This window comes from Papilio xuthus, unplaced genomic scaffold (assembly GCF_000836235.2).
Source record: "Papilio xuthus unplaced genomic scaffold, Pxut_1.1 DF827680.1, whole genome shotgun sequence".
Classification (NCBI taxonomy): Eukaryota; Metazoa; Arthropoda; class Insecta; order Lepidoptera; family Papilionidae; genus Papilio; species Papilio xuthus.
The window spans coordinates 1,763,938-1,786,148 of NW_013530969.1; the positions used below are offsets into that span (position 1 = coordinate 1,763,938).

A 22,211-nucleotide genomic window follows, 5' to 3' on the forward strand; every position below is an offset into this window, starting at 1 on the left:
TGTAATTGGACATTTATTGTGGACTTTTGTCAAAGTGACATTTGTTGTGACAGTAGATTGTTGTCATAAAATCTTTAACTTCAAAAATCTTAACTATTTGCTTCAGTAGTATTCATGAGTTTATGTGTTGAAGTATGTTAAAAAACCTGAGTAATATTATTTAACTTGTGTATCAATGATTCGCAACTTTTACGTATAAAATCAAAATTATTTCTAAATACCTTTTTCGGGTATTAACTTTTTATAATTCGTGTTAGTTTAATATTTTTCTTACTGGTGTTAGTAGATGAACATTTTTTCTACATTTTCAAGGAAAAATTTAGTTTTTGCTAACATCAAAAGTTTGTGTAAAGCTAGGAAGTGCTTTCAACGAATTCGAGTTGTAAATATGGGTTTGCTGTCTGAAGGTAGCCCTCTTTCATGGGAAGAAACAAAGGCGTTGGCAGAACACGTGCGTCAACACGGAATAGAACAATTTATTAACTTATACAGTAAACTACGAGAACGGACTGGAGATGTCTTAAAATGGGGAGATGAGGTTAGTTTCATAAAAACTTGATGCTCTTGATTAAAAATGTTTTTGATGTGTTTTCTATTAAGAATTTACAGTATAAAGTAACATTAATATTAAATTTACAGGTTGAATACATAATAGTAAAATTTGATGATGAAAATGAGCGTGCTACTGTGAGTTTGAGAGCTGATGATCTGTTACCAAAACTGCAAGAAAAGGAGCATGCAGATCCACAGAGTAATCATTTAATTTACTTTTTACTTACTCTCACAAGTATCAATTGAATTATGCCAATTTTTTTAAGTGGAACTGGTAAATTGTATATACAAATGGTACTTGCACCTTTTTCATTGTATTAGTAAAGACATTCCAATTAAACAATTTACTATACAAACAACATAATGTTTAAGTCATATTTTCTACATCTTACTACATTTAAAATTATATTGTGTAATATTTGTGAGTAATATAACATTCATTGCTTTATTATAACTTACATAAAACCAGAACCAGTAGTTTCTTACAGATCTGAATAGATTAGATTATTTTTTTTAACTATTACTCTGCTTACCTATATATTCTTAAATGAATTTATTCATTCCCATAATATATTTATGCATTACACCTAAAAATAACAACTCAAAGTCCATGGATTATAATTAATTAATATTAGATAAGAAATGAAGTAGGTACTATAATGACTTATGTTTTGCTATGTAATATTTTCTATCATCTTATTATATCATTCATTTATGTCAATCTACTGAACTTTTTCTATAAAACTGTAGAATGAATGTCTATGATGGTTTACTGCTGGTCATAAAAATTATGTAATAGACAAAAGAAATATAAAAGCCATTTGTTGCCAGTTTAGTAGTAATGAGGAAATCTCATGTTACCTGTTGACTAAACAATTACACATTAGTCTTTTGTTTGATATGATTTATAGATTGGTTTTGCTCACTTAACCATATTTGAGAAACAAACATTTATATGAAGTTCTAATTTTAGATGTTAAATCATTGTGGCGTCCTGAGTATGGAGCGTACATGATTGAAGGCACACCGGGGAAACCTTATGGTGGCTTATTGGCTCATTTTAATATTGTAGAAGCTAATATGCAATATCGTAGAGCTGAAGCCAGTACACTGCTGAATAATGGAGAAGTGATAATGAGTATCACAAATTTTCCAAGGTTCTAAATGAAATTATATTTTTATTAATAAATTGTAAATTTCGTAACAGCTTATTTTAAATTACTCTTATGTTTATTTTAGATTAGGTTGTCCAAACTTTACAAATCCACCATTTACTCCTAACCCAAAGACTGGAGTAACTCTGTCACATTTTTTCCCTGATGAAGCAATATTTCCGGGACATCCTCGTTTTAAAACATTAACAGCGAATATAAGAGAGCGGAGAGGGGAAAAAGTAGCCATCAACATACCAAGTAAGTAAATAAAATAATGTTATATCTGGAACAAATCTCAGCACTTCTTAAGTTATAGGGGCAATAGTTGTCCATATTGTCAGTACATATTAAGATGGAAACCATAATGGAGGCTTGATAAAACCCAGCTATAAACTTCTATCAATATGTATTAAACTACAATCCATAATCAAGCAATGAATTGAGACGAATTATGTTTTTTTTTAATATTTACGCTATGAAATAACTTAGCTAGTATCACTGAATATTTTTTGCTGGTTTATAATATCTTGCACTTTTTGTGTTGAAAATTGACTGCAGCGTCATTGCTACAATTGCACTGAAGATGCGAACAAAAAATTCACCTTGGTCACTAAAAATACATTATAGATGCAACCAATAAAAAAATAAATATAAAATAAGCTCAATATTTTACAGTAAAATGCATTATAAAATTCTTTGCATCTTTAAATGTTTAAAAACAAAATTCTCGCAGTGTAAATATATGTAACAAATATTCTTTTACTTTTAAGTCTTTAAAGATTTAAATACGAAAATACCAGTGGACAACTCTCATGACCTGGAGCCAGGGATAGCTTTACCAGACTGTGTGTATATGGACGCTATGGGTTTCGGCATGGGCTGCTGCTGTCTGCAGCTCACATTCCAGGCTTGCTGTATCACCGAGGCACGAACATTGTACGATCAGCTTGCGCCGCTATGCCCTATCATGGTAAAGTATAAATGCTTGTCTTAAAAGTAACTTTTTAAAATAGTTTATTATCCCGGATCTGAGCAACGAAAACCTGGTCTCTCAACCTAACTAACTAAGGACAGAATATAGGCTAATGCGACAAATAGAAATCCATTGTTTCTTAAAAGGTTATTGAATCGTATAGTGATTGACTCCTGTTAAGCTTTAAAGTTTAAAGAAAATATAAATTATAAAACTTTAATAAAGCTGGCGCTGTCCGCGGCGTCACCGATATACCGCGGCTACCTGACCGACGTCGACTGTCGCTGGAACGTGATCTCGGCCTCGGTGGACTGTCGCACGCGCGAGGAGCGCGGTATTGAACCACTCAAGACCAACAAGTTCCGTATACAGAAGTCCAGATACGATTCCATTGATTCCTATCTATCACCGGATCATGAGAAGTAACTACAATTTTAAATTAATATTTTTCACCTCAATGCATTAACCAACTTTTCTTTTTAATATTCGTTTGCTAAACAAACAGCGAGTATCAATAGATTCAAACACGAAGTAGGATAAGACTTATATCATAATGTTTTATTTTTGTTTAATAAATCAGACTTCATAGTTCGCGTGTAATAAACAAGACAGCCTATAACAATTACTAGTACATCTTAGAAATACTTGACGTGCCTTTAGATTTCAATGCAAAATCCGTGACCTGTATTCTACTAAAACTACCTAGTCATTGAGATAATTTGCTCAACAATTTGTAAGATATAAATAACGAGTGTGTTTTTTGTAACGAATAATGATAATACGACGTCATCGCTACGTTTGTGCGGCCGGATGACTAAAAGGAAACAAATTACTATGAATAAACAATATACACAATCATAGTGACTTATCACAAACTACAGTTCAAATGAAATCGTGTTCTCTTATCTTTGTACAAGTAGCGTGAAGTTATAGTCACGGAAGATGCTTGGAAGATTTACGCGATATATCATTGATATACACATATGTATATATATATATATATATATATGTAACGATACGGCACTATAGCGACAGTATCTATGCTATAATTTGATGCGTGGTCTTAGTCCAATTAAAGATCTTTTGAATATATTTATTCATTTTAAATATATTTTAAATCACATTTTATTTTCCTTAATCAGTCTACAACCGAACGATTAGAGCGACGACTAGTTTCCATCATTCTAGAACGAAACGAATTGGTTTAGAACACGCATATAGAAATACGTAAAATTGTAAGAAGCATAACGTTCCAGATACAACGACATTCCGATAGTGCACGACGCGGCGATCTACCGGCGGCTGCGTGAGGGAGGCATCGACCATCCACTGGCGCTGCACGTCGCACACCTCTTCATCCGCGACACCGTCTCTCTCTTCTCTGAGAAAGTCAACCAGGACGACAAGAATGACACCGATCATTTTGAAGTAAGGAACCGGAACAGGGGCGATGTTCTACAATTTGTAGTGCGTAGTTTTAAAACTTGTCGAACGTATATCATTTATATTTATGTGTATACAGAACATTCAGTCGACGAACTGGCAAACGATGCGCTTCAAGCCGCCGCCGCCCAACTCCTCTATCGGGTGGCGCGTGGAGTTCCGGCCGTGCGAGGCGCAGCTCACCGACTTCGAAAATGCCGCCTACGTCTGTTTCGTGGTGCTGCTCACGCGCGTCATACTCTCCTATAGGCTCAACTTCGTCATGCCGATCAGCAAGGTATACAGTTATTTGTGCAGCCGTTTATATAACTGTTGAATTGTATTAAATTGCAGCTTGATCTGAAATAATGAATGTAAAAAGTTTATTTAATGACGTCGTATAGGAAGTGAAGCATTAGGAAAATCATTTTGCGCAAAACAAAAGGTTGCGAACCTTATGTTCAGTAAATGGGGGGCATATGACGACATATTTGATAATAGCGTGGTGCAGGTGGACGAGAACATGCAGCGTGCGCAGCGGCGCGGGGCGTGCCTGTCGGAACGGTTCTGGTGGCGCCGCGACGTGGGCGCGCCCGCAGCGCCCGGCCTCACGCCGCAAGCGCCCGACGCCAGCGACCAGTACGCCGAGATGTCTATTGACGAAATTGTTAATGGAAAGGTATTATTCTCACTTCTCGATATGATTTAAATTATCGGTTTACACATTTAAAATGAATAAAAAACAGTAGAATTATAAAGACGTTAACATCGATTTCAAAACTACTTTCGATGGGTTAGCTGGTTAACAATTTACACAAATTAGTTTCCTTTTGTCATTTTGTGGTTGTGTGAATATTATGTAAATTAATACTTGTAAATATGTGAGCAGGAAGGCATATTCCCCGGGCTGATCCCGCTGATCGAGTCTTATCTGTCGGGCATGGACGTGGACGCGGACACGCACTGCTCCGTGCAGCAGTACCTCAAGCTGATCCAGCGACGTGCGCACGGAGACATCGCCACTATGGCCGCCTGGATGCGTCACTTCGTCACCTCGCACCCGCAATACAAGTACTTACATCATAACATCTAACATTGATTTCCTTCACAATTTCCCGCAATATTTTCAAGTTAATAATAAAACGTATTTTCTTATAGCAAAGACTCAGTAGTGTCAGAGAAGATAAATTACGACCTACTGAAGACAGCGCACGGCATCCAGACGGGTAAGATCCCCGCGCCCTCGCTGCTCGGCACCAGCAACGTCTCCAAGACCAACGAAGACATTCCCAAGGCGTTCAGCAAAATGATGAGCAAGGACTGCCCCTAGCGGGCGCCCTAGTGCCTTCCACTGCGGCCCAATCAACAAGTACTTGTTACATCATACCAGTGCACGATAACATGACGCCTGTCCGATGACGTCACTACAGGGTTATGTACGTTGTACAAAAAAGGTTAAGTAATGCGATTTGATGGAATACTAAAATATCAAATACTCGTTTTATATTTGTAAACTACCTTCATAGGCCGCGCGTTAGTTACTACTTACTTTTGGCTTATATCGTGAAATATTTGGTTTAATAATCGTTAAACAAGGAATGTTACAATGGAGAAAGTTAGACGATGAAAGAGGATTTGCCGTATTCCATATGGGTGTCATGTTATTGTGCACGCGTAGCATTTATTGTTGCCTTTAATAGTTTATACACGACAATTATATAGATAGTGCCGCTGTCCAGGAAGCTGCAGCGGTAAATGTTATAAATTTATATCGGTTTAAATCAATTAAAACTTCAAGTATACTTAGAAAAACATTATTGTGGAAAGTAACATGCATACTACTCACTGTTCTGTGCATTATCGCTTTGCGACTTTATGATACACCACTAAGAGGCCGCTAAGCCTCTATCAAAGTGTCTATTCAAACTTACAAGCGATCAGTTTATCCATTTATTATATACAAATTAAACTGTGATTGATTTATTATTACTCTTCTTAGAACATTCAGGTTATTTAATGATGATTTCTTTGATTTTCTTAGCCCAGTGATTGTAATATTTCAAATATTTATCTACTATTTATTGGCCATTGTACTGTTATTATGTTTTTTTTTATTGGAATATTACAATTTTTAAAGGATTTATTAATCTGTTTATGGAGTATAGAGTTTCTGTTAAGTAGAGTATGAAAAATTTTAATGAAAAAATTACTTTTGATTTTTAAATACTTCTACACTGAACATGACTTGTTTGAGCTGAAGCATACTATGGGCTAAGAGAGAAAGAGAGACTAAAATAACTAACCTATTTGTAATTTCATTATAGCAAATTTTTAATTAGATTTTTATTTTGCTAAATTAACTGTAATGGTCGTCTAAAGATTTCGAGCATTTTCAACTCAATGAACTAGCTACTTTAATAAATAAAAGCGATCAAGTAACATTATTTCATAGTGCAATATAAAGACACTAGAGCGGGCTGCTGCGACTTTAAGTCGCGCGGCAAAGAACGGTAGTGGGCGCCTATCCCTACCCTTAGACTAGTTAATTTAATTTACATCTCAAATATATCAATATTATTCTCGTATAATTCCTTTGTAATTAGTTTTCTGTTTAAAAAATGTTGTCTTGTACGCAGATAAATTTATTTCAGTTCTACGTATTTTCCAAAAAAAAATAGTAAATTCTTGTCACCACAGAATACACTCATCATCAACCTGCCGTTGTCCCTTAAGATGGTCGGCATAGTGTGTAGAGTAGGACACTAGCATGCATCTCTATTAGTTGTCATATCTAATATTCACTCTGTTCTTACGTATGTTCTCTTGCGCACCATCCAACCATTCTTTCTTCGGTTGTCCTCTTTTTGGCTAAATATTCATCCACATTCAGTTTTAAACCACACAATACACTCATTACAAGAGATTTAAGTATTTATACACATACTCTAATAATTATAGAGGCAACTTTTTTGTCACGACTATGAATAGGAGCATCATATACTTATTTTTATTTCATGATAAACTCTTATGTCGACTTATTTCCTAAACATATTACACAATTATTAGAAATTTCATATTTGTAGGGGCGACCTTGTACGTTGCAATCTAGTATTCTTCCCGTATTATTTTAATTATGGAGTGGATCTTCTTATTCCATTCTGCTATGTTTATTTGGTACGTCACATACAATTATTTTTTATATCTTCTTAACAAAATATAAAAATTCGTTATATAAATACTTACTAATCATAAATATAATTAAATTACTCAAGAAAAAAATAGTGAGAAATGTTTTAAAGAACTGCGGCAGTATTAATATTCAAAACATTCACAAATAGTTCCTATATAATAAGAGAAAGCTATAGACGTGTATGGGTAAATTGACAAGTGAAAAATAGGGTTGTGAAAGAACAAGAAAAGCGAAAATAATTAAATTAGCAAGTCTTGATGTCTATCAAAATGCGCGTTTGTTTCATTTTCAAATATCCAATTCCAATGTTTTGTAGGTGCGTAAAGAAGGTTAACTCGTTCCGTACCACTATGATTTTTACGATGTCTTCTCGGTTTTCTTGACGGTGTCTGCACTCTTGGCACTCTTGGTAACACTGAACGTGTTAAATATAACAAAATTTTCTTTTCAACTTAATGTTTACGGTTTGTGGATAGTTTGATTGTCACTTGCTTATTTGTGTAGTTATAAGACTGTACGTGAGACGTACAACATACAAATTGATTTTGACGTGTGCCTTTAATACTGAATACTTTTTGATTGATGTAATTCTATGAATGCATTCTTATGTTTTGTACATTCTTTAAACTGTAGGTTTCCAAAAGACAGGTATAAAAATGTATTGTCATAATTATCTTTCTCTTTGAAAAACCAGAGATATAGTTAAGTTTTTTACGAGTGTTTCAATCTCACTGCAGACAGATTCTGTCGTTTTGAGAAACATTTAAAAACGAGGATAACATTTTGACAATATAAATTGTCTGTTGATGTTTCAACTTAATCGCAATATTTTTAGTTTTTTTTTTAGTTTAACGAATTTATAGAAAATTTGAACAAATCAATTTCTTTATATTATTATGAGGGCACAAAATGTATGAAAAAATATTTTACAAAAATTGTGATTGGAACAGGAGGTTCAACAGTTTTATGTTTTTTTTTTTATATTATGAATTAAAATCGTTTTTATTTTATATTATTTTGTTCTGTTACCAGTAATTATTATTTTAGTCAATAGTTTTGCAATTAAATAAAAGGGTTTCATGTTAAAATAATTGTTTTATTTTTGTCAGTTTACTTACAGGTACGTTACAATTTAGAATTTGTCGACTAATTGCAATATGTGCTGTTGTTCCTGCTGACGCCATTCTTCGCTGCCGGCGTCACCAAGATTGCCCGCATATTCTGTGCAAAAATAAACGACACAATGAATTGTGTAAACTTATACATTAAAAAAACAGACAATTTGAAAGTCCTCTAGCAAGAAATACCTAAAATTTACTATCGGCTTGCATGTTTATTGTCTTTGTGTTATTTCATGTACAATAAATAAGAAATAAGCTCTGCTTTCATGTATTAGTTACTAAAAAGCACGACTATTTGTATTGTCACATGATTTTAATACCTCTCATGACGTGTCGTATAATCTTCAGAGATCCGCCGCGTAACGACAGCACATGTTGCACGCGCTGCTTTATTGAAGATGGTCCCGCAGTACACACCTTACAAAGGAAAAATAAATACAATGCATACAAAGTATGGTCGAATACAATAGAAATGAGAAATTATAACAAAACGATGTAAACAATTTTACCTTTATAATGCTGTAATCATAGATTAATGAAAACAGACATTGTATAATTCATTTAAACACTAAAACTTTTCAAAATAAATCCATAGGTCATTTTTTATATCAATTTAGCACTCGAAACGAGCAGTTCTATGATAGACATATAGTATTTATGAGTAAAGTGGTTTTAGTATATAAGATGTAACTTACTTCCAAAATAATTCTATCAATAAGTTGCAAAGTAAAGAGACCACCGGACAATCTCTTCAAATACTGCGCGTCATCGTCACTGTCGTCATTGTTTAGCTGCAACACAAAATAAATAATTATTAATACAATTTGAACGCTCAGAAAAAATACTGAAAAGTAACCAAATAACACACTATTTAATTTTCTTTATAAGAGGTGTTCATCGAAGCACATGGATATCTGCAAGACCATCAGTGTTTTTTTACAGTTTATGTATCGTATTGTTAAGTTATATACACATACCTCCATTTCTTTTTCCGTCCTGTCTACCTTGTCCATATATTTAAAATGTAATTCCAGTAGTCTGTCAACTTTTTCCAGATCATTTTCAGTGAACTTTGCCAAAAGTCGTTGTCTTTGGCTGCCTTGACAGTTGCGTAACATCGATGCTATTATAGAAACTACATGTTCTGTAAATAATTAAATGTATTTAACGAAGAACTATAATTATAAAAAAAAATATTTAAAATTTAACTACAATAATCTTTCAATTTACCTTCATGTTGATCAACAGTGAGCAATCTTTTTCTTTTCGGAGTTTTCATAAATAATGGAAATACAGTTCTTAGACCTAAAATATCTACAAACTTATTGCAGTTGTCCTTCCCGTCTGGTCCGGCCAGGGCATGGTCTAACACTTTTAATGAACCATTCCGTGACATTTTCTTTTCTCTGCAATAACACATTTATAAATTTAATTAACGATGCTTCGATTGCAATTAATTAATAGTAAAACAGTTTTTGGTTTAGGCTGATGAGCGCCATCTTACCAAATTATTTTTTCTATTATGTCTTATGGTGTAAAAATTAAATTATCTTTGTTATACTTTACCTTAACATAAGATTCATAAGTTGTAATCCCTCGCCTCTTAGAAAACGATCTCTATTAGAAGATTCCATTAGAGCACAACAGAGTGTGTCAAACATGTTTTCCATGGCTTCTTGTTCTTCCGCACCACTTGGATCATGTCTTTTATAAAACTAAAAGCATAAAAACAGCACTTCAACACATATTTCAGTTTCAAAACAAATTAAATTAATGTAAATTTATATATTACCGCCAATTGCTGCAGCAGTACATCAATTCCATCTAATTCTCCCAACAATTTTCTATTTTCCGGAGTATTTTGTAGCAGTATTGACAAAATTTCTGTGGCATATAATTTATTTCCATCAAATGGTACTTTTAACTGAAAAAATATCCAATAAATTTTAAATAATCCACTGATAATGAACTTTTTTTTAAATAATACAACATTAATAAAAATAAATTACTTTCAGTCTTTTAAGTATCCACTGTATAAATCCTTGTTTAGCAACTTCATGACACAATTCTGGACGAAATTCAGTAATGTTTTCAATTATTCCTGTAAAAAGTAATACAAAAAAATCATAAATTAGAAAATTTTTCAATCACTCCCCTGGTCAAGAGGTCAACTGCGGTATGGAGTACTATATTTTGTTATCATACCCAATGTATTGTGTACAGCATCTCTTTCATCTGGCACCTGTTCATCAAGCCGGGCGAGGTTGTGCAGCAGCAAAGCGGGAGCGTCTGCCTCAGCTAAGGCTTTAATTAACTCTTCAGCACCCTCTTCACTTTCATGCAGAATGTCTACATCAGTTAATTCCTATAAAAGTGTAACATGTTTTAATAATCAATAAGTGACTTACAATTCAAAATTTTCCATACAAAACAAAGTTTCTTCAGAGAAGCTTGTGGAAACTAAGTGAAGTTAATTAGTTGGAAAGGTATTTACAGCCTTTTGTCATTAATTTACAAATAATTTTTAGTAGTGTAGTGAACACACCTGTAGTAAGTTTACAACTTTAGTTGAGATATCAGTGTTGTCATGTGACAACAATTCTAAAAGAGAGTTAATGCATTTTAATTCTACTAATAGAGGATATTCATCGGGGACTGTAGCAACAGCACTCAGTTCCTGAAAGTAGGGAAACACAATGAAAATAAAATAAAAGTCTATAAACTTATACTAGAAAAAATAATTTGTATAACCAATTCTTATTGAAGTATATACTCTGAAGATGTTTGTTAGTAATTAAATTGACTTTTCCAATATTAATGTTAATTATAAAAGAAAATTATATGATGTCACTTAAGAATGGTTGTGCCAATAACATTTGTTAATACAATTTGTGTAATTACTTGCAAAGCTTCATGTAAATCAATTTCACTCTCCATGAACTTTTCAGGTTGATCTGGAAACTTTATTCTCATTTCTCTGTTTTTAAGCGCTTTCTTTTCAAAATTTAAAACTAATTTTTTTACAGCAGTATCATCAAGCACTTCACCCTGGAATTAAAAGAATAAAATGAGAAGAAAAATTTCTGACAAATGGATGTATTAAAAAATTTCAATGTTATAAACAATACAAAAAAGTAACAAATTGTGTTTAGGCTGTTCTGATTACAAAATTAATACCTCAGTAGTCTCAGTTTCCACAAATCTAAGGATATCTTCCCTTTCTTTATCCGTAATCATTGGCTCTTTAGGCAATGTTTGGCCCTTAAGCTGAGATGTTCTATCATTTTTTAAAGCCATACGTCGTGCCTTAGATGGTTTGGATATTTCATCTTCGGATCCATCACTATCTTCATCATTTGGTCGTTTTGGAGTTGGAGTTGGCTGTAAAATAAATACACACCATTATAAACAGTTTGTAAACAATTGAATTTACTTCATCAATCGGTGTAAGCTTAAGAAAGATTGTATAAAATTTAATAAGCGAAAATTATTATTCTAAATAAAAGGACATCTTTAAAGTGTAGTTACAAATCTAAATGAATATAACCTTAAAAGATAGTAATTCGCCGACGTCCATAACTATCTTTTATTGTTCAGAATAGAGCTTAATTGATTCGTATATCATCAGAATTAACAAAATTATTATCCAAAATCAAGTTTAAGCACGATTGTTTACAATTGAGAATTGTAGTCAATAAATCTATAACCTAAAACTTGCTAATGTCAAGTGTCAAAGAGCAGGTCCTATATAAAGATAAATCATAGACAAACTGTCATTGCTATTCTACAGCACGGTAAAATTTAAAATGCCAATATTGCGAAAAGACAACGCGGACATATTTAAAAGAGGTAATTTTCTTAATATAAAAGAAACAAAATAATAATTAATAAAACATATTTCATTAAATGGTAAATATGGTTTCGTCTTGGCATTACGACTTATAAAACAGTTACATAAAATGAAAGAAAAACACTCATTATATTGAAAGTTATGTATCAGTCAGACAGATCAATCAAAAGTTGCGCCAAATGATGTTTTCATAAATACATTTAATTTAACTAAAACTTGAAGAATCTTAGTAATGTCGCAAGATCATACATTTTGTAATATGCTATTACAATGTCTTAATAAAGATACAAATTCTTCTATACAGCCCGTTAGTTACCTAACAAGCTATTTCACATTATTTGGATAAATAAATATTATTTACTTTAACATCTCTTTTACAGGATCTTGCAGCATCTTTGGAGCATTTCACAAAAAATGATATTTATCGAATTTTAGAACTCATTCATTTATCTAACGACACTCAGATACAAATTAAATTGATATCTGTTTTAACAATTTATCTGATGTCCAAAGTAATGTTTTTCCCTTATTTTTTTTAGTATAACTGTAAAATAATTGCGTCTTTTACATTCGATTGTTCCTTGTACAACTGGGCTTTATTGACAGCAAGATAATTTACCTGTATTTTTATTTTAGTTCTTAATATTTTAGGACCCTGACAGAGAAATGATTATAAAATTTAACCCCTTATACGATAAAATATGTGAGATACTAACAAAGGGTCACCAAAAAAAGTCTTACCTAACTTTAAACTTCCTCTCGAGCCTTCTGCACACGGATGACGACGCCGCGTGTACTCGGGGCCGCGCACAAGTTCTTTACGCACAGAATATGATTCGAGCCAGCGGATGTCTGATGGCTATGGCTAATCTATTCATTAATGGTTTACTGGTAACTACATACGTTTATGCAGTTTCGTTTTAGACTACAACTATTCTTCCCGTGAGTACACATTATAAAGTTAATTCCGTAGCACCAGGATACGTGGCAAGCGCTTTGTCGATGCCTCGCTGACTCGTGTTCCGGTTTGGAAAGTAATCAGAACTACTGCTCACATCTTATTCCCGTGGTAAGTACCTTATTCATTTGCATCTTGCAAATATTGTAGATGTATTCAGATAGTTAATAGAAGGATTATAAGAGAGATTTTCCCATGTTACGACGCGGATCGGTATTCTATTCGTATCGTATGCACTGTTTGCATAGTATATGTAAAAGATAATACGCTGTATTTAAGCTAGAATATTTAATAATATTATAATAAATTTATGAGTAATTTTTTTCTTTATCATGATGTCCAGTGCGTGCGTCGCTGTCGGCCGGGTAACGAGCACGTATTCCAAGTAGTACAAAGTTTGCTGAGTAACAACGAACGTAACACCCAATTATTCTTCAAGAGTGGCGGCTGTCGTATGTTCAATAGGCACGCATTACAAATGTTGTATCAAAAATGGCTTAAAGAAATTCACTAAGTTTAAAATTTTAAATAAATACGTTTTATTTTGTAGAGAGTATTTGAAATACGACCGATGTTTGCAAGTTTTAAATACTGTTGTATCAAATCCGGTCGTGAGAGACAAAGTCTTAAAAGATACTAATATAGTTGTCGATTTGCAAGATTTAAAACAATTGTACGGATCTACGTCACAAGTTAGTACTTTTCATTTGATGTAGTAAATATTATAATATTTAAAGATGGCTTTTGTTCCTTTCGCGATGTAACGATAATCGTTTGTAATATACAATTAGATGAATGAAGGTTTTCTCTTTACAGGTGGGGCAATGGATGTCAATCATTTTTTACACATTAAATTTGAAAGGTCAAGGTAAAAACATTTCAAGGTCATAAGTTCCATGATATTATTGAATTACTTATAATACACTGCGTTACCAAATCCCCATGACTATACGGAAGATAACAATCGAGTAACACCTTACTTTGTCAATAGGGAAAAATGTATAATTAAAGAAAGATTTATTCAATTATTCAAACTTTTGTGAGACATTATACTAAACTGTTATAAAAACGGCTAAACACTCACGTATACACACGAAATAATACCAGTACCACTCATCCTGATGAAGGAAACTAGTCGGTGCCGCCACCGGATGAATATACGTGAGTGTTTAGCCGTTTTTATATCAGTTTAAAGATTTATTCGTTTCAGATTACGTAAAAGGAGTAAAAAATACTGAGCCTTTGTTAAATAAAAAGTGTGAAAATACACGTATGATAGGTGACAACGTGCTGCACGTACCAATTGTCAACAGTATGAATTCTGATAAAATGGAGGATACGTCGGAGTTATTAAAAAATATTATAACAGAAGTTTTAAATTACAAACAAAGGCAAAATATAAATCCCAATATAATAAATACATCAAAATCATATCTTTCCAATAAAATATTTAAAGATGCTAATATTTGTATCCAGAGTATGAAAGACTCTATTGATATACAAAAACCAAAAAACAAAACCGAACTGAATATTTCTTCACTTTCATTCTTATCAAATAATAATACAATTGAAAGTTCTTTAAATATTAACTTTAAAGACGAAGAAAATTTTTACGATAAAAGCATTTGTTCTAATAAAAAAATATTTGTTGAAAAGAAAAAAGCGACAAATAAAAGTGTAAGTCATTGTTGCAATGAAACAAAGGAAAACACGCAGATAAGTATAGATTTTAAGCCAAAATGTGCCTCAACACCTAAACAAACTATAACGAACAGATCAAATAATTTCACACCAAGGCCTATACACAAATCTTACAAGAAACAATATAAAAACTTTTCTATTGACTCTGAATTCAAAATGAAAACTAAAAGTAATAAAGACGAAAGTGTTCAAAGGAGATTTGGAGCCAGTAGGATACTGGATGTGATAAACGAAACTTGTACGACAATAATGAAAAGCGTTACAAATGTCTTCAGATCGAAGAAAAGAGAAGACAGTTTAAGTCAAAGCTACAATAGTGAGAGACAGAGTCAGTGTGCGAACAGCTTCACCAACTATATGAGGCGAAGAGACACTATGTTAGAGCAGGACAGCACTAACAGTTACTGGAACGATTTAATGGAAGAAGTACAATACGAATGCAACACTTGCAATGATACATTATCACTCAGGCGAAAGTTTTCAAACGATGACTTCCTCAGAGAAACCGTTAATAAGCTTAAGTTGGGTATTAATCTCTATGGATGTAATTTTAAGGTAATTATTACAAATATAAATTCCGGAATTTTTATACCATATTTTTTTTTCTACATGGTTATAGTTTAAAAAACATAATTAGAGAAATTAAAATTGTTAATTTACAGAAAATATCGAAAACGTTTTGGCGGGATGAAAATTACATGACACCTACCGTTCTCTACAATTTGTATAGGAAATTAATTCTGAAGTAATTTATCTTGCAAAGGACCAATCTTCAATTTTTCCAAAATACCCGACACTGTAAAGTTTTTTAAAATTCAAATAAATGGTTATAAATATTCTTTGTGTTTTCATAAACCATTATACAGAATATAATTTTGTTTATAATATAAATATATTTTTTTAGAATAAGAGATCAAAAGGATTATTAACAGTTTTATTTACAAGCTTTATAGTTTACTGTAGGCAGACTCGTGTACCACCATATCTTTCGTAATGTCGGCGACCGACGATGTACCTGTAAGAAAAATAAGAAAATAAAAAAAAAATCTTCATTTGCTTCACACGTGTATTACCAGCTTTTTTGTGAGAAACACCACACATACGGTTTCTAGAGAAACTAGGTTATAAGAGATAAGTTGCGAATTTAAAGGAGATTTGACCACAACGATTAGAAAATAATTCTTTAGCGTACCTGCGATATTGAAAGTGTACTCCAGTTCAGTTCTGAATATTTTGAGCATACGTTCAACACCGGCCTGTCCGCCCAGCGCTAGACCCCACAAAGCCGGCCGACCTACGAACACCTGGAAAAGACGATTTTTGCATACACAATTCTCTATTTAAATATTCTAAACCACCTTAAAATTATAACTGTAAACAAGTATATAATTATCAGCCTTTTTTTTAATAAAGACGTATTCAATTGATTAGTATCTGAGTTATGGAATAATTACCGCTTTCGCGCCAAGAGTCAAAGCTTTATAAACATCCGTGCCAGTCGAGACTCCACCGTCCATGTACACCTCCACATTGTAATGTTTTACTGCTTCCACTACTTCAGGTAGTGCTTCGATCTGTAACACAAAACACAGTTCACTTACGTAAAGGAATATTGGTAGAAAAAATCGATTGATCGAAAAATAATTTGCATATTACTTCGACAATATATTATGGTTTGGAGTTTTTTTTTTATTTTATTACTGGGAATAATTCATTTGTATTTTATTAAGCCACTTACCGATGCTGGAACGCCATCCAACTGCCTAGCGCCGTGGTTTGAAACTAAAATGGCGGAACATCCTGCATTGACAGCTTTTACGGCATCATCTCCTCGGAGAATTCCCTTCGCTATTATTGGTAAATTGGTGATGCTATAAATAGTTTACGTTAAGACGATTTTGTTACGCTTTTATAATGTATAACTTCAGAAAATCATCGTTTCTTACCTTCTTAACCATTTTATTTCATCCCACGTCAAAGACTTGTCGAAAAGATTATTTACATATGTATTTAAACCACTTCCTTCACCCGAAGAGTGTATTTTAGTTGAAAGGAAGCCCTCGAAATTTGAAAGCCTAGAACAAAAATTTATTTTGTGTTTTTACAACCTATTAACAGATGGCGTTCATGCGTACATTTTGTTAGTATATAAAAAAAGTTGGTAAACATGTACCTAAGATGCTGGGGCAAACTGAACTTGTTGTGAACGTCAGCTCTTCTTAAGCCAAAAACTGGAGTGTCAACTGTTAATGCTATTGCCTTAAAACCTGCCCTCTCGGCTCTCAACACTAAATTTCTTGTTACTTCCCTGAAAGATCATTTTTAGTTTATAAACAAACAGTTCACAATCAACACATTAATTAGTAAATGCTTAACTATGCTTATTATTTATATACCTTAAAAATCAATAAGCACATATCACCTACCTATCATTATAAATATAAAGCTGGAACCACTTTACAGCGCGTGGTGCGGCCTTCGCTACTTCTTCAATAGAACTCGTAGCGAGAGTGCTTAGCGTAAAGATCACACCTTCCTTTTCGGCGGCTGCAATTCAACAGATACATATTTGTATCAAACGTATAAAACTTATTACAATTACCATGTTTTTGTATCTTACCTTTGGCATTTGCTATTTCACCATCAGGGTGGGCCATTCTCTGCATAGCCGTCGGTGATATACCCACTGGCATAGAGACTTCATTTCCCAATACTGTTGTTCGCAGGTTACAATCAGTTAATCCTACTAGACATTTTGGACGAATCCGCAATCTGTTTGATTTGTTAAAGTAACGGGTTTAATTTTACTTTAAAATTTATTTACACATATAATTATCGGTAAAACTTACCTTTGAAATGCACGTTTATTTTCTTGCAACGTATGTTCATCCGTTGCCCCGCTCTTGTAATAGTCTCGGGCAGCTTTTGGCAACACGGAAGCAGCGGCTTCTTCTAATTCTTTTATACTTATATATTTCTCCATTTTATTTAACAAGATGAGTGATCGCCGTCCAATGAATGTAAGAAAATGACTATAAACATTACGTATTCTTGATAACAAGCCTTGTTAATGATTTATCAATACATACGCTTAGGTCACACAGGTTATAATGTTGTTTTGGATAACCATTATTTTGCATTGTCTGCCGAATTGATGGTTACGTAATTAAAAAATTCGATTTCCTATCTTTCTACATATTCGTGACAATTTGTAAAATTATGGGTAACGAAGAAAATTAACTGATTTAAAATAAAACTAGATCTACGGTAAGTTCTATCTATAAGCCTACTAGTTTTAGCTCGACTTATAACTACGGAAGTCTGGTCACATCCAAATAAGCTCCTGTAACCTTTCAGCCCCGTTATGGTTTTTCAATGGCAAGAAGTTGTTCCATTTTATTAACAACTTTTGTTTTCTAGAACTAATGTATGAAAAATTGAAGCGGACAGGCGTTTTTCAACGTTGTTCTCAATTATTTTACATGCTTTATTGTCTTTTGTAAGGTGTAACGAGTATTTTGAGACTGATATCGAGTCATTTGCAACTATCAGGAGTCTAAATAGCGACAAAAGTGATCAGGTTAACTTTAATTTGAGCAAGCCTAGAATTTATTTTTTACTCTATATAAAGTATTTTGTTGGGACGAGATTATAACATAAATAAAACACGTTTTTGTAAATTTATTTCTTGATTTTATTATTACATTAGAATGCAGATTTTAGAGCATTCTATAATGTCAAAAATGCCATTTGTTACATATTTGCCATAGAAATATTATATAAAACTCAACTGGTCTCACAATATTTTATCAATTATAAATTTTAACATCGTTTAGGCTTACATGTATGCGGTGGATCTTTATAAACAGTATGCAACTTTAATGGTTTTTGACAGGATACCAAATATATTTTTTAAACATCTTTGCCTTATTTATATTGTGTCTGGTGTACGGAGGAGACTGATGTTCCTTACAAGATTCCAATGAGGTCGAATCGTATTTGAATTTACAATTAAATGACTCAATAGTTCTAATGATATATACAAAATCATGGAACTTGTAAATTTTCATGCAGAATCTGATTGTTTGGCAGTTTGTAGATTGATACACCATTTCTATCTCACCTATCTAATTCTATAAGGTCAATCACATTTTCATTATTAATAACAAAAACACATTGTTAACTTTGCATTTTATAAAAGATACAAAACATTTTATTTATTAAGCTATGAAGAAAAAAGTCCGCCTAATTTCTTTCCACCTACCAACGCATCTTTGGTAATAAGTTAATAACAATCAACGGCTTATGCACCACGCTTCCAAAAATTATTAAAAATCATCTATACAAGTTCCCTGCGAGCTACAAGCACGTCGAGGTATTTTAAACGATCAAACTTAAATGTATAATCTTGCCTTAGCGAAAGAAAGGTAATATATAATTGCGCTTATGCTTTTTCATAGCATTTTTTTTTCGTTTGCTATGAAATATGTAGATTATAAAGAGCCAGAGAATTGAGCAAAGAAAATGAAAATAAGGCACGAGGTCTATCAGACCAGTATCAATTTAAAACTTATGTTGTACGTAACACCAATGTGCTCTCTCTACATACAAGTGTTGCGGTGGTTTAAGTAGACAAGTATCCAAGTTATATTATCTACATGTAGAACTAATGTGATTGTTGAAAAACAAAATTTAAGAACAAAGTGTAATATAGAATATATTATTTTTAATTATTTTTATTTTATTATACTTTAGAATGTTTTATAATATGACTATTCAACTTTAATTACAACAAATTAAGTCCTGAATTGAAATATTCGCAACATTTTCATCTAAGAGATTGAAGGCAAATTAAATTTAATTACTATAAGAAAAGAAAATATACAACCGTAAAGAAATATAAAAATAAATAACATAATATATTACAAAGCAGAACATTGATATAGTGGCAACATTTTGTGTTAGACTAGTAAGGAATACCTACATAACTACTTTTTAGTCATCAAATACAATCTAGCCGTTATCGATAGAACACTATTAAGCTTGATTCGTATTAGGCCAAAATAATGTTCCGACCTGTGTGTAATATGTAACTATGAATACCAAATGGTTTTTATTGTAAAAATGCGTAATTGCTTTTAAGAAAATTACGTGCAACTTGTCCTATATAAAAATTATATGATAATTCTATCGTTAACCAAAACTTATTTCTTGTGTTATGTGAAAAACTAATAATTTTATTTTTATTTATATACACTTCGAATGCAGTACATATGACTATCTACACTGTTATTCAGTTTCGATTTTAAATTGAAAAAAAAACAATTATTTCATAAAAAAATTCAGTCAAATTTAAGCAAAAAAAATCAAAACCAGGTCCGCGACCTAATCTAGATAGGATGAGATCTACCTTTATGAAAAAATCACAAATTTTATATTATTCCTACTTTTAAATCTGTTAAGGAAATATTGTACGTGACATAAAAAGATTATTTTAATAAATTCTTGCCTATAGATACATATGTTCCCTTAAGCTTGCATGTTAATAAAAATGAATAAATCCGATAATTTTGTTTTTTTTGTATGTATACTGAGCGTCGTAAAGATGGGGGGGATACGTTACGTAAATGCATAATCACAAATAATTGAACATTCTATATTTTTGTTATATTTGTGTCACACATAGTATGAAAATAATAATTATTCAATATGAAACATCGATTACGGATTAAAACAAAGACAACGATAGCTCAAAACTATATGATAATAGTTATTTTAAAAACTACCGTTTAAATATTAAAATTCGCGTTTGTTGTTACTTTTGGTCGACTTATTTCACAAAGTTTCGAATTTAAACGATATTTAAATAACTTATTTATCCTGCAACAAGGTTATCTTGGGTTAAGAGGCGCTGCAGTCGCGGTTAGTTCTGTCAGAAAATATATAAAACCTACATAGCCATAGAAGACATAAAACGAAAATCACGATAAAACAGCTACAGTATGACAAGGAACTTGTGACACTTTTTCGACCTTGACAGGGGCGCTAATAAGCTATCATAATTTAATATGTCTTATACCCATTGGGTCAGATAACTTTATCGGACTACATCGAACAAATTATAAATTGATACGTAAAAGTTTTGTGACATTTAAGAAGACACGAAATATAAATGTGGAGTATAGTAAAACAAGGATATCTGGGCCGGTGTAAATTATGTTTATATCGCGGTTAGTTGTGTCAGAAATTATGTAAATCCTACAAGAGCATAGAAAATGGCATAAAAAACAGAACTTTACAGCTACGATATGAAAAAGATATTGTGACATATCTTTGACATTGACTGGTAGGCGCTACTCTGCTATCAGTATTTAGTTTGACTTAAGCCCACCGGGTCAGACATCCTTGTCGGCCTATACGTTCTTGCAGCAGTATATAGTCGCGTTCAAAATCAACACACGGTATTAGTCGAGTTGCACACTTTGTTACACTTTCTTAACATAATTAAACTTTAATATGCTATGCGTAAATAGAAAATAATTTTTTCTTACTGGGTATAAGGTTATGAATAAATCTTATTTAGAAAAAAATAAATACTATGGTACTTTTAAAGCGGAACATTAAGTTACATAAATAATAAAACAAAGGTAATAGTCGACCCCTTTGCAGGTCCGAACGCGCGCCGCGACACCGCGACGACGCAGGACCTCAATCGGCAGCGGTCGTACACGTACAAGGCGCCAAATGTAAAACTCCAACATAATACTTAATTTATAAATGCCCTCGTAAATTAATTTTACATATATCGTTAACATCACAGAACAAAACTACGGCTAAGCGTAAACCCGACGCGACCAACAAGCCTCACGAACGACACAAGCGCACATACTACGCCATGCGAATAGCTATTTATTAAAAAAAAAATACAGTATACATTAAAACTGTACTTCTTAAATTTATAAATGAATGTTTTCAGTATTATAAAGAAATTCTATAAATATTTAAAACTGTATGTGTATAAATGAAATTGCATTTGCCATAATACAGTAGGTCTAGCAGTGTCGTAGCCTACGAGGCGCGCATGGCGTGTGTCAGGTGACGTTCGTTTGGTCTCGTCGACGATCGACGCAAGCAACGTTAGGAAAAACCCGACGTTTTGTAAACAATGGGTAGCGATAAAATAAATAATTACGTAGAGGCAGACTAGAGGCACAGTGCGCAGGCGGGGCCGCAGCGCTCACAAGCCGGCGAGCGGGTCGCGCGGCGTGGGACTGGCGGGAGCGGGGGCGG

General features: G+C 32.8%; 4 protein-coding genes across 6 annotated transcripts; 2 read left to right on the forward strand and 2 right to left on the reverse strand.

Annotated features, from left to right (window-relative positions):
• Positions 1-79: 79 nt before the first annotated feature.
• Gclc (glutamate--cysteine ligase) lies at positions 80-6,141 on the forward strand. Its single transcript, XM_013311584.1, has 11 exons — positions 80-538; positions 640-751; positions 1,526-1,709; positions 1,792-1,964; positions 2,477-2,676; positions 2,905-3,101; positions 3,936-4,107; positions 4,202-4,399; positions 4,613-4,780; positions 4,991-5,172; positions 5,260-6,141. Exons 1-11 carry the CDS (start codon positions 287-289, stop codon positions 5,429-5,431), a joined length of 2,010 nt encoding a protein of 669 aa, XP_013167038.1. The 5' UTR covers positions 80-286; the 3' UTR covers positions 5,432-6,141.
• A 2,236-nt stretch (positions 6,142-8,377) lies between these two features.
• LOC106116993 (beta-catenin-like protein 1) lies at positions 8,378-12,146 on the reverse strand. Its single transcript, XM_013311059.1, has 13 exons — positions 11,960-12,146; positions 11,590-11,793; positions 11,314-11,460; positions 10,958-11,089; positions 10,618-10,777; positions 10,422-10,513; positions 10,205-10,336; positions 9,979-10,127; positions 9,643-9,818; positions 9,390-9,556; positions 9,108-9,203; positions 8,733-8,829; positions 8,378-8,512 (listed from the first exon to the last, which is right to left on the reverse strand). Exons 1-13 carry the CDS (start codon positions 11,987-11,989, stop codon positions 8,424-8,426), a joined length of 1,671 nt encoding a protein of 556 aa, XP_013166513.1. The 5' UTR covers positions 11,990-12,146; the 3' UTR covers positions 8,378-8,423.
• A 190-nt stretch (positions 12,147-12,336) lies between these two features.
• On the forward strand, positions 12,337-15,764 carry LOC106117474 (uncharacterized). Of its 3 annotated transcripts, XM_013311814.1 has the most exons (7): positions 12,337-12,569; positions 12,643-12,774; positions 12,914-13,153; positions 13,236-13,331; positions 13,564-13,685; positions 13,771-14,088; positions 14,431-15,476. In XM_013311814.1, exons 1-6 carry the CDS (start codon positions 12,495-12,497, stop codon positions 13,934-13,936), a joined length of 831 nt encoding a protein of 276 aa, XP_013167268.1. In that variant the 5' UTR covers positions 12,337-12,494; the 3' UTR covers positions 13,937-14,088; positions 14,431-15,476. The 3 variants fall into 3 exon arrangements, with proteins under 3 accessions (XP_013167268.1, XP_013167269.1, XP_013167267.1); XM_013311815.1 differs by lacking the exon at positions 12,643-12,774; XM_013311813.1 differs by lacking the exons at positions 12,337-12,569; positions 12,643-12,774; positions 12,914-13,153; positions 13,236-13,331; positions 13,564-13,685 and adding an exon at positions 15,584-15,764 and having other exon boundaries at positions 13,936-14,088.
• Positions 15,765-15,841: 77 nt separating this feature from the next.
• Positions 15,842-18,165, reverse strand: Hao (Hydroxyacid oxidase). The gene is made up of 9 exons (XM_013311816.1): positions 17,771-18,165; positions 17,542-17,693; positions 17,348-17,468; positions 17,095-17,229; positions 16,868-16,996; positions 16,660-16,792; positions 16,376-16,495; positions 16,114-16,225; positions 15,842-15,936 (listed from the first exon to the last, which is right to left on the reverse strand). Exons 1-9 carry the CDS (start codon positions 17,902-17,904, stop codon positions 15,869-15,871), a joined length of 1,104 nt encoding a protein of 367 aa, XP_013167270.1. The 5' UTR covers positions 17,905-18,165; the 3' UTR covers positions 15,842-15,868.
• Positions 18,166-22,211: the final 4,046 nt, after the last annotated feature.

What these genes read in the sequence shown, in the direction of transcription:
- Gclc (XM_013311584.1), top strand. Translation starts at nt 287, where the DNA reads ATGAACATTTTTTCTACATTTTCAAGGAAAAATTTAGTTTTTGCTAAC. An exon ending in GGAGCATGCAGATCCACAGA is followed by an intron (nt 752 to 1,525) that starts GTAATCATTTAA and finishes TTCTAATTTTAG; the next exon opens with ATGTTAAATCATTGTGGCGT. An exon ending in AGTATCACAAATTTTCCAAG is followed by an intron (nt 1,710 to 1,791) that starts GTTCTAAATGAA and finishes TGTTTATTTTAG; the next exon opens with ATTAGGTTGTCCAAACTTTA.
- LOC106116993 (XM_013311059.1), bottom strand. Translation starts at nt 11,989, where the DNA reads ATGGACGTCGGCGAATTACTATCTTTTAAG. An exon ending in AAGTTGTAAACTTACTACAG is followed by an intron (nt 10,778 to 10,957) that starts GTGTGTTCACTA and finishes ACACTTTTATAG; the next exon opens with GAATTAACTGATGTAGACAT. An exon ending in TACTGCTGCAGCAATTGGCG is followed by an intron (nt 10,128 to 10,204) that starts GTAATATATAAA and finishes TTATGCTTTTAG; the next exon opens with TTTTATAAAAGACATGATCC.
- LOC106117474 (XM_013311813.1), top strand. Translation starts at nt 14,016, where the DNA reads ATGAAGGTTTTCTCTTTACAGGTGGGGCAATGGATGTCAATCATTTTT. An exon ending in ATTAAATTTGAAAGGTCAAG is followed by an intron (nt 14,089 to 14,430) that starts GTAAAAACATTT and finishes TATTCGTTTCAG; the next exon opens with ATTACGTAAAAGGAGTAAAA. An exon ending in TCTATGGATGTAATTTTAAG is followed by an intron (nt 15,477 to 15,583) that starts GTAATTATTACA and finishes GTTAATTTACAG; the next exon opens with AAAATATCGAAAACGTTTTG.
- Hao (XM_013311816.1), bottom strand. Translation starts at nt 17,904, where the DNA reads ATGGAGAAATATATAAGTATAAAAGAATTAGAAGAAGCCGCTGCTTCC. An exon ending in CTTTATATTTATAATGATAG is followed by an intron (nt 17,230 to 17,347) that starts GTAGGTGATATG and finishes ATGATCTTTCAG; the next exon opens with GGAAGTAACAAGAAATTTAG. An exon ending in TGACTCTTGGCGCGAAAGCG is followed by an intron (nt 16,226 to 16,375) that starts GTAATTATTCCA and finishes CGTCTTTTCCAG; the next exon opens with GTGTTCGTAGGTCGGCCGGC.